Genomic DNA, 12,117 nt, shown 5'->3' with positions numbered 1-12,117 from the left:
CTATAATCTATTCTTTCTGCAGCAACTATAGCACTCTTTCAAAAATGTAAATCAGATCCTGTCATTCTTCTGCTGTAAAACCCTTCACTGGAAATTATCTCCCACTACTCCGCTTTTCTCTTCCACTCTAGTTACCCTGTGCTTCTGTATCCTCTAATGGAATGTTCTTTCCCCAGATCTAACTTCATTCAGTTCTTTTCTTACATACAACCTCTGCGGGAAAGTCTTCCTTAAATAAAGTACTCCTGAAACATACATTCACAGTTTTTTAACCTCTTTTATTTATAGCACATTTTATTACTTAAAATTGTATTATGTAATTGTTCACTTCATGTCAAGCAAGCTTTTCCTACTAAAATAGAATTTCAAAGAATAAGGACTTTATCTCATAATTGCCGTATTTCAAGCTCCAAGAAATGGCTGGCCCATTAGTAGAGCATCAGTAAATGTGCATTTAGTGAATGAATGAAATTATTCAGATACATGTTCTCAGATCATTCTTCCTAGGGTTCAACCCTTGAAACTCCTGCCCAGCTATCTCACCCCCCACCATCCCTCTACACTCCCCTCCCTGCCAAAAAAGTGACCAGACAAAAATCAAAACCTGACTATCTTCCATTTCCAACAGATTTAAATGCATACTCCAGCACTGTCCATGACTTTACCCCATCTGAGTATAAATATTTTTTATAGATTGTGAATGTTACTTTCAAACCTAAATAACCATTTTGCCAATGTCAAAGCTTAACTTTAAAAAATCGTTCATCTTGATTTAGATCACTCCGTTGATGGACCCCTTACAAATGACGATGGCAGAGAGCCCCGGACAGGAGTCAAGAGAAAGCTACTTAGTGCATCGGAAGAAGATGAAAGCGTGGAAAGAGAAGACAAAGAGAAAAAAGAAACAAAAGAGAAATCACACTTATCTTCCTCAGAAAGTGGAGAGTTAGGATCCAGTTTAAGTTCTGAAAGTTCCTGTGGTTCTGATTCTGACTCTGAATCAACTTCCAGGACAGATCAAGATTATGTAGATGGAGACCATGACTATAGCAAATTCATACAAACTAGGCCTAAAAGGAAACTCAGAAAGCAATATGCCAATGGAAAAAGAAACTGGAAGACCAGAGGCACAGGAGGAAGGGGTAGATGGGGCAGATGGGGTAGATGGAGTAGAGGAGGCAGAGGAAGAGGAGGCAGGGGACGAGGGGGTCGAGGAAGAGGAGGAGGTGGCACTAGAGGGAGAGGGAGAGGCAGAGGAGGAAGAGGTGCTTCTAGAGGAGCCACCAGAGCCAAACGTGCACGTATTGCAGATGATGAATTTGATACCATGTTTTCAGGACGCTTCAGTAGACTGCCTCGAATTAAAACAAGAAACCAAGGCAGGAGGACCGTTTTATATAATGATGATTCTGATAATGACAATTTTGTGTCCACTGAAGATCCTCTGAATCTTGGTACATCCAGATCAGGCAGAGTGCGTAAAATGACCGAAAAAGCCAGGGTTAGCCATCTCATGGGATGGAATTATTAACAGTTAATAAATTTAGAATAATTCTAAAAATTCAATGGCCTTCTACTGCAGGGAATTTACCAGGAAATCTTCAAAGCAAGTTGTGTGGGGACTTATGTTTCCTTTCACATTGGTGCTTTTCCATTTTGCCAGTATACATTTGTTTCAAGACTTTTGATCTCCACACTTCATTTGTTCAAACAAGCCTTACTCATTAGGCCTTAAATTAAAAAAAAAATCTGCCCACACACACACACACACACACACACACATACACACACCACAGACACACTACAGATTTACTACATGAAAGGAGCGTTCAGCTTCTTAAAGAGTAGCATGACATTTTTATCTCAACAGAATATTCCCTCTTTTGCTTTTGTATCACAGAAGTATAGCACCTTCTTACAGAGTTTTATATAGTTTGTTTTTGCCATTTTGATTCCTGTACCCAGTAATAATAACTTTTGCACAATACACCAATCCTAAAGGCAGCTATTAAATGTTTACAGTTTCTATATTGTAAGAACGATCTGGATTATTTTACTCTTCCCAGGCCAAACTTTCAATAATTGTACTGAACTGAAGTATATATTTATACTACAGTTTTTTTGGGGGGGTGGGGGGATCTTGATACACTTTTCATTGATTTGCTTAATTCATGTTAAAGGTGAGAAAGGGTTGGTGCCTTGTAAATATGTAGCAAATCTTTGTGGTGTGTTCTGATGTGTGCATTAACTTTATTAAAAAAGAATACTTGAGGTATCAATCTAGACAAGGTGCCAAATGCAAAAGTTTCTTGCATCCATTTTCCTTTCCTGTTATATTTTATTGCATTAATAGAACTTCTGTAGCTTAAAGAATAACTTAAACATTTGAAAAATCCTCATCCACAAAGAATAACTTCTTTGAATAGTAGCTCAGCTACCTCTATTAACTACAACTACTGGAAACATTAAGAAAAATAGATGCTGTTATTCATTACTGACTAAGGAGAAATAGAACAAGCTTGGTGGGAATGAATATTCATAAGTTATAAGCTGAGAGATTGTTAATAATCATATTGGCTCTCAAATTAATGGTTGTAATGAACAAACTTGTATAAGCATAGTATGCTCTACATTAGACTTTTCTTAGAACATATTTATGTAAGTAGACTTGGACAACTGCTTATATATCTCTGCTACCACATACTATTTAGCAGCTGTGAGTGGCTGGTTTTCATTTGAATTTCAAAATGTAACAAAACACCTAGTTTGAGTTGGCATGTTTTGGCTAGCTAATATTTTGAATCAACAGTCAAAGGTTTTGCTCAAACCATTCCAAAAGGTTCTTCTGTTACAATCTTTCAGAAAGGAACCTCATTGCACTGCACACCGAGATTTTGAGTTACTGTGTAGTAGAAGAAAGAACAGAAACCCTTATGACCTTGTTTACAGCAGTAGAGTGCACATAGTTCCATAAGTGAGCTTGAGTTCCCAGATCAGTTTTATTCCTCACATTTGAGAGATTGCAAATTCGCTGATTTGTCAGATCCTTCAATTTTTGAGGTAGGAGCGGATGAATATATATTGACGTCTGTTGTAACAGCAGACTTTTTGCGCTTAGATCAGACTTGGGGGGGGACAAATGAAACTTCTTAATGTTCTGCCTAGTAATCCCAGGATGCTTAAGCTGACGTGTTTGTCTCACGCTTTCCATCATTTCACGCATCTGAAAATCCTTAAGTGCAGAGGAAGGAGTACACACATAACTTTGCTTTTTTTGTTGGGTCAGGTGAGGGTTATTCTTAGACTAACATCTTTAAGCAATTTTCACTTGCAGTAGAAATGTTCAGGCTTGAAGAAAGTATTTTTATGAATTGTTAACGGCACTAAATTCTGTTACTGGACAAGTAGATCAACCTGATTTTTTTTTGTCTTTTTTTTTCTTCACTAAATTAAAGCTACTGGTTGTCACTCGACTGCCACTTTTACCAATAGTACAGATTCAAAATTTTTCATTTTTGAAAGTCTGCATTTGAGTTTTGCTAAAATGTGCTATTTTAGTTATTCATCTCTTGGACATTTAGACTAAATTTGTGCCTCTGTTTTCCTGGAATCAATAACATTCTGGCCTACCCTAATCAAAGTAACTTAAGTTACTGAAATTCATGGATATACCCAAATAGTATCATGTGTATCGTTTTAGTGTGAAATTTTTTGTTGACATTCTTCTATGAAGAGCTGACCTCTTGAAATGTAGAAGAATTACCATCTGTGTGATTTTAGCTGTCTGAAGCTTTATTTATAATTTATTTTGAAAAAATAAAAATGCCACATTTATTCCCCAGATGTCAAGATTTTCTAGGTTTAGATACTTAGGATAACAAGGCTAAAGACATTTTAAGCATATTTTATATGTAGTGAAATACTGTGAAAATATTAGTGACAGCATTTTGCTGTAATGTTGATTTCAGTTACTAGGATTTAAAGAGTTAGTCACCAGGGTGTGTTAGATGAGCATAGTTATCATTTATTACAAAACAAACAGATCATTTCTGTTTGCATGCAAATTATTTTAATAATTGTGAGAATAAAAGTTTGGAAGATGTATTTTTACTTTTATATCTGGACTTTCCCCCACAGTTTATACTTTGCTCTTTTTGTAACGCTGCCTCCTGTGAATGTGATGTAATTTGTATCACATGGGATATTTTATTGCTTTAATTTTTTAGAGGCCATTTAAACCTAAATAAGACCTGGGTTCAGCCATAGCAAAGCAAGTAGGAAATGGGTGAAGAAGGTTGAAGAAAAGTCTAAATCTTAAAAGAGTTGCTAAGGAGAAAAACCACTGTTATTTTTAGGTTCATGAGAGCTCTCAGATGTATAGGCCTAATCCTATGCTAGATATTAATAGTCAGTGAACTGTAATATTTCTCATGAATGCTAATAATGTTTTAATTCCCAGCTTTAAGATCTTAGCATGTGTATATGTTTATGAAAACTGAATTGTGTGTTTTTATCTATGGCCTGCTATGTGTATCTCTTCCAGCAATCAGATGCTCTCCAAACATTCACTAGTCTGTTAGCCTAGTGACTAAATTTGTTTATATGTGTGTGTGCGTGCGAGTGTGTATGTAGATTTTTTCCAACTTGGCACACTTTATCTCAGACATTAAAAAAAAAAGACTATTTTGTATGGAAGACAGTCCTGTTTGCTGTCTACCAGTTCTTTGCCTCTGTTATAAAGCGCTTAGCCTGTATATATATATACTGCTTGATCATTAATTTCATTATACCTTCTAGATAAACAATCTAGGATTTGTTGTGTACATGTGCCCCTATATTTTTTCATTTAATTTGCCCTCCCTTCATTTGTTTCTTGTTTGTTTGTTTGTTTCCCTTGCCAGAGATCAGACTTGTGCTAGAATTCTTCCATATAGCACTTTGTTTCTCCCAGCGTAAAATGCATAAATCTCATTTGTGCAACTGTGTGCTCAGATATCTAACTCAGCCTTCAAATCATTGGAAATAAATTTGAGTGATTTATCTTTTGTTGTTTTTTTTTTGTAATCCTGTAGATTGTCACAAGACAATAACAGTGATAAACAGATGTGAATACCACTTCAAACTTTTTGATAAAACCTTTTTGAACATTTTTCAAAATTTGTATGTTCGTGGTAGTGATAAATTAAAAACCTTGTATTAAACACGCTTAGAGATCTTGGAAATTATTTTATGCACATTTACCAACTGGTACTTTAAAGTTGGAATTTTCACATTCACAAAAAGGAGACTTGTATCCTGTATAATTTTGAGTAGCCTTTGATGTCCAGCCTTTTAGTTCTGAGGAAAGGAACAAAACTTTTGACACTTCGAGTTCATTGTTTTAAATGTTAACCCCATCCCCAACATTTTTGTGGTACATGAGGCTATGTAAAAGTTCTGTTGAAAAGAGAATATTCTAAGATCACTTTTAAGGCTTGTTTTAAAAAAATAGTGTGAAAATATTTTCATGCTTTTTTGCTCTCCACCTCTTAGTGAAGTTGCTTTACCAAGTTGATGAAGTTTGGATTAAATTCTAATATAAAGTTTCATTTTTTTCATGGTGCTGTATTTTGGGGAATGTGGATGGCCCTATTATTTCTTGACGTTTGTTATGTAGCCTTATTCTTGATTGTTTCTTTTTCATCATTCCTCTCCTGCTTCTTTTACCCTCACTTCTCTTTTTGTCATGAAGACATTGCCTAATTTAGCACACTTCAACGAGACTGGTAATTTATGATTCATTGACGGCAGAAGTACAGTAGAAAGGCCCTGCAGTTTAGAGTTAAGGTGTGTTTGTTTATTTATATGTATACTCATTTGTTATTCCTATCTTGATTAAATCTAGAATATGAGACTTTGACATATAAAAGCATGATAAGTATTTTCTAAAAAAATAAGACTATTGATACATATTAAAGTCGCCATTGGTAATTGACTTTTAAATTCACATACAAAAATATTTAGAAATGCATTTGGGAAATGTGTCTTCACATGTCACCAGATACACATTAGGCAGTACTACAAATGTTAGTTCTTTAAACAATACTGTGGTGATGGCAATCAGTAATTTATTTCTTTGTCCTGTAACTTATCATCCTTGTCTTTTGTAATCCCTTACAAAGTATTAACAAAACTGTACCTTATGTTTGTTCTTTAGTATCCATAAGTTTTAAGATGGAAAATCATTCAGTTAATAGTTGATGTGATGTTGTATATGGGCAAAATGTCCATTAAACTAAAATTCAGTACAGAAAAGGTAAACTAGACTGGCTTGGTTTATAAAAGATGTTTTGTTTGGCAGTTATAAGTCATTATAAGCAATTATCTTCAAAGAAAAAAAACTGGATTTGTTGCCATTCTTTATGGGATGTTTACAATAAAATTCCAAGTTGTTTGGAATCAGTTGCAGTCTTGCTGCTTTATGCCTTAACTCAGGTACTGGAGAGTAATGAATGAATAAGAAGGAAAAACGGGGTTACCTTTTCATGATCCAGTTTCAAAGATTATAACATGTAACTCTTGGGTCCATTCTTGTTTCTTTGTCATGTAATATTACAGTTTTTTCATCTGAGGAACTAGGTACCCCCTCCTATCAGAGAAAACTATGGCTTTTTTTTTTGTCTTTGTCATTACAGATACTCTGGGTCACTTTTAGGTAATAAATATGTTAAAAATTTTAAATGTGGGCTATTTGGTGCATTAAATAACAGCCTGCAAAGCTTTAGTCAACATTTCGTTTTGTAGAGCTTTTTGAAATGAATAGATTTGTAATGTCTTTATAGCTTATAAGTTTTAACAGCTGAGTTATGTATCCCAGGCATTTTTATTTTGTAGTGTAAGTGCCCACATTGTGCACCTGTACGGTTTCACAGAATTTCCTTCCCAATTGCAAGAACCTCACTCAGTTCAAGGTACATAAGTTGGCCAAACACGAGTGCATGTTTTATATATACACTGTCTGTTTTGTGTATTTAGAACCGAGAAGTTATTTAGGAAAAAATATCACCTTTGTCTTCTGGCATATCCTTCGTCTATGAAAGTAGCCCAAATTTTCACAATATTTGGAAATTGAAGTGGGGATCTGTTTACAGTTTGGTATTTCCATTGAGCTGCATTATTGATTAAACATAGCCCTCTTTAAAGATAGGACAGTGTATGTTAAAATTCCTTCTCAGTAAGCTTTGATGTTTTCTCACTTCATCTGCTAGGTTTTTAAAATATAGAGTAAGTAAATCATTTCTGTAACAGATATTAGAACAGTACTGAGATGGTCCACTTTTTGCCCCCCAGCTGAGAAGGGTAAGAACAAAGTAGTCTACTATCTTTCTCAATTACATGACCCTGCCAATTTACAGCTACTTGCCAAATGTACACAAAATAAATTGAAACCAGTGCATTGAGCTTGTGAGTTGGTTTTCTTGGGACAGATAAGCCCATACACTTGCAGTTGATATCTTAGGTCTTATATATAAACCCATAAAGGATGCTTTATGCTACATGTTACTGAAAAACCAAACATAGCATTCAATAAAATGAACTTTTTATGGTGTCAATGTTTTCCCAAAGTTTTAGGGAAACTTTTCTTTCCTTTCTTTACACCTTTAGTATGTTTTTCTTTGCCAGCTGTGGCAGTTGCCTGAAAATTACCTCTCATCAGGAGATGATTGACACTTAATAGATAATTTTAGCTGAGTTATTAATCATTAACAAAATTAAATCTGATACTGGATTTTTAAAATTTTTTGTTTCTTAATGTTTTTAAAAACTGGATATTTTCTAAAAGCAACTTGAAGTGAATAACCTTTCATTAATTTGCAAATTTAGAATTGTCAAGTTGCCTACTCAGTATCTTGTTTGATTCTCTACAGAGAATCAGTAAATATATGAAGTCAAAACATTCTAAACGCTTAGTTTAGGTCATCAATATTATTTGGTGGAATTTATTCATTTTAGGGATGTTTCTGTGTTTCATTTTTTAAACATTTTTATCAGATTTATTTGGGTGACAAAGGTGAAGGGATTTAGCAAAAAAAAAAAAAATCCTGATTTTTGTTGTGCTGCAATTCTAAGTAGAATTTGTATAGTAGTATGTTAATTTGTTAGGCATATTGTGCGGTCTGTCAAGTAATTTAAGGCAATAAAACTGTCTTAAGGTGTTTTGCTTTTTAAAAAATTTTCAGCGTCACAGTTTTGAAGCCCAAATTGTATAATATGTCATTTTTAGGGTATTTTTTGTTACCTTTGGGCATTGTTCACCTAAAATATTAATAATGAAGTGCTGGTGGTTGTGAATTGTTTTGTTAAATTTTAACTTATAAAGTAGAGCAAGCCTTTTATATAAAAATGTTACTTTTGTCTAGTCTGATCCCTAGAACAAAAAATATTGCACCCTTGAGATTCTCATATTACCAAGTAGTTCTTTCAGTTTTGGGGATTGCTGGTCATTTTATTATAATTGTGGTTAGTAGTTCTCAAAAAAGGAAAAAATAGTTATTAAGGCAAAATAATAGTTCAAGTACATTTTTGCCTCAAAAATAATAAGACTGGCAAATACAGTAAGTTTTCAACATGGTAAAAATACCTTTTCTGGCTTATAATTATTCAAACATGAGAGAACAATGTGAAACAATGAGTCATACTCTTTCTTCAGATACATATGGGGATGTCCTTTATAGAAGATATTTCCAAGCAGGAATTTGTAGCCTCTCTATATATTTTATATTAGTGATAAGAGATGGCTAAAGGAAGACTAGGTTATTTCATCGAAGTTATTTGTGTACTCATCTGTTCAAAATTTAAGTCCCTATGATGTGACAAGCACTGGAATTTTAAAAAGAGCTTTACAGTTAGTTGATAGGGCTACTCACGTTCCATATACTCACAAGCACCAGAATAACACTAGCAGTGCATTTAATTTTTTGTATCAGAAACATGAGTTTCAACAAAATCAAGTCATTTGCCATAATGTCACACAGCTAGGAAACAAAAGCCTTGATTTCATCCAGAGTTAGCTGCTTGTAGTTTTCTTGTAGCTCCTATATTTTGTCAATGGGGTGATGATGTTTGGTTCCAGTTTACTCCTTTCCGTTCTCCACTAAATGGAAACTCCAAAGTCATGCATGTGTATTTTGAGGATCACATTTCCTTTTGATTCTGGCTAAGATCATTTTGGTGTCCAACCTATGGCCCATGGGCTACATGTGTCCCAGGATGGTTATGGATGTGGCCCAACACAAAATCGTAAATTTACTTAAAACATGATGAGATTTTTTTCTGTGATTACGTGTTGCATGGTATTTAATGTGTGGCTCAGAGACCCCAGAAAGACATTGAAATGTGTGTTTTTATGCCTCTTAGTACTTTAAGGAGGTAATAGTTAGGGGCTAAATTTTTTAGTTTTCAGGCTTAGAAGCAGAAAAATGAATGTAGCTCCTAAGTGCATTTCTTATGCAAACTAACATAAGGGTTAGTCCCCAAGAAAAATGTAGAGAATTTACTTCTATCTGATGTGAGGATTAATTCTGCTAATAATGTGCTTACAGTGCACAATACAAAATTTATTAGTTATTGCTGCCTTCCATGTACTATGTGTGCTCCCTTGCCAGTTGCAAATTCTAGAACTTTTTTCTCTTCCAAGTTTAAATGGGTTTTAGGTACACTTCTCAGAGAATGGCTCAGGCTTCCTGATTTAATCCATGGGTTTAATTTAGTCTAGGGTTCTTGTTTTGGGAACTTTTTAAAAAAGATTTTTTAGTTACTTATAGACACAGGGGAAGGGATGGAGAATGAGAGGGAGAGAAACATCAGTGTGTGGTTGTCTCTCACCCCCACCCTGGGAACCTGACCTGCAACCCAGGCATGTGCCCTGACTGGGAATTGAACCGGTGACCCTTTGGTGGGCAGGCCAGGACTCAATGCACTGAACCAAATCAGCCAGGGCTGTTTTGGGAAATTTTCAATCATTCTTTGAACTTCCTCTTTGTTTTACTTGTTACTTAACTTGTCACTGTTCCTTTGTACCCTCATTTAAAAAATTTGCCCTAAATCCAAAACGTTCATGGAAAATAAGTCCATTTCAACAAGAATTTTGGTATCCAGCAAGAAAGCATTTACTGTCTCAGTCTCACCTTTCATATGCCAATCCTTGTTTGGTATCATTTTAATGATTTGGATTTTTTTCCCTAATTAAGACTTGGGTGGTGTGGTGGTTGATGGTGTTTGATGAACCCTATAAATGCAGTAAACCTTAATTTGAACCCCTGGTAATTTGAATTTTATAACAGTTCTGTTACAGTGTATGTGGTTATTAGGGGAAAACATTTGAAGTAATTTAAGAAATTATGTGTTTGTTACATGGGGTATTTACCCTCTTTATTCTTTTTTCCATTTTTTTAAGAGTTTTTCACTCATTTATTTTTAGACAGAGGGGAAGGGAAAAAGAGAAACATCAATGTGCGGTTGTCTGTTGAGCGAGCCAACTGGGGACCTGGCCCACAACCCAGGCATGTGCCCTGACTGGGAATGGAAGCAGCAACCCCTTGGTTCGCAGGCCAGCGCTCAATTCACTGAGCCACACCAGCCAGGGCTCCCCTTTTTATTCTTAAGGGATAGGTTTTGCAATTGGCCTTAAAAACCCAATAGGACTGCCCAAGTAGAATTTGGTTCATGGTATTTACATTGATCTCACTCATATTTCACAATGTCATCTTTTTTCTGGAAATCACCTGCCACTCATTTTGATCATCAAGAAACGAAAATGTTGGTTTGTAACAGATAAGAGTATTGAGTTCTGTCAACAAAAATTGATGTAAAAATCAAATAGAAATGGGGTAGAAAATAGAGTATATGAGGGGGATCCCCCGAAAATGGAATTTATAAAAATTGTTTATTCTTACATGTTTAAACTGCAGTCACCTTCAAATTATTCTCCATTTGATGTAACAAACCTATTGAGATGTTTTTTCCACTGCTCAAAACACTTTTTGAACTCACTGATTTTGACACCAAACTCTAGTGCTTCTGCTATTTTTGGTTGCACTACTTCCCCATTGGTAAAACCTTTCCCTTTAAGGACTTCTTTCATCCAGGAAACAAAAGAAAGTCACTGAGGGCAATGTGGGGTGAGTAGGGAGGGTGGGGCATGGGAGTCACACTGTTTTTTGGTCAAAAATGGCTGAACACTCACCATGGTGTGGGCAGGTGCTCTCGTAAATCACCCATCACAAAATGGGCAAACGTGTTGAAAGTCTTCAGAAAAATTCACTGAAGCCAAATGCAGCCTCTCACAACAATGCCATCTGGTGCACTGATGCAGATGAGTTCCTAGAACACACCTAGTGGGGTAAGCCTGGGCTACAAGGGGCTCACCCTCCAGAAGATAATTCCAGGTGTTTGGGGGCCCCTCCTTATTTTTCTCTGGTGTTCCTACCTAATTTCTAGTAAATCGGTTCTGCCTTATTTTGACTTTTTAAAATAGGAGTGTTCATTTTTCGAGCTAGACAGAACAAGTCAAGTTTGGCCAACTGGTTATAGGTACACTAGTCTTTATTCATTCTGGGAGAATATTACTTAGAAATATGAATTGGCGCTTTGTGCTGTGGACAGACGCCATTCTGTGGCCTGGCCTGTTTACTTGACAATCTGTATGTAGATAGAAGCAGCCCAACCTGGAGTAAGGTACTTTGGTTATGGTGGAGAGTAACTGGAGAAAGGAAAACTAAGTGGTAACTTACAGTCTTTGTAAGATCCATCTTAAGTAGAGAACAGAGAAGAATGGAGTTTGGAGAGTTAATGAGGATTTCAATTCCTTAGTTTCCAGGATTTGGGTGTTATGCCCTCAAACACAGCAGCCTCAGAAACAGGTTAGGGTAAGCCCCACATAAGTTTTGGTTTGGGGGGATTCGGGGGTTGCGAGGGATTGGTGGTGGTGGTGGGATATTAATGTCAGATTTGCTGTATTAGTAATAATGGTTATTTTTCTTGAGAGATCAACCCTATGAGGAAGATATTAGCCCCAATGTGGAGATGAGATAGCTGAGGTATAGAAAAGCAGTTGCTCAAGATTACACTTGGTTTCAG

General features: G+C 35.7%; 1 protein-coding gene across 1 annotated transcript in view; it reads left to right on the top strand.

Annotated features, from left to right (window-relative positions):
* The window catches only part of BRWD3 (bromodomain and WD repeat domain containing 3), a 99,530-nt gene extending 93,092 nt beyond the window's left edge, over positions 1-6,438 (top strand). Inside the window, exon 41 of the mRNA XM_028522604.2 lies at positions 777-6,438. Within this exon, the coding sequence (XP_028378405.1) occupies positions 777-1,531 (755 nt within the window). The 3' untranslated portion in view covers positions 1,532-6,438. The remainder of the gene's footprint in view (positions 1-776) is intronic.
* The last annotated feature ends 5,679 nt before the right edge of the window (positions 6,439-12,117 follow it).

This window comes from Phyllostomus discolor, chromosome X (genome assembly GCF_004126475.2).
Source record: "Phyllostomus discolor isolate MPI-MPIP mPhyDis1 chromosome X, mPhyDis1.pri.v3, whole genome shotgun sequence".
Taxonomy (NCBI): Eukaryota; Metazoa; Chordata; class Mammalia; order Chiroptera; family Phyllostomidae; genus Phyllostomus; species Phyllostomus discolor.
This window is presented reverse-complemented; position numbering and strand designations above follow the sequence as displayed.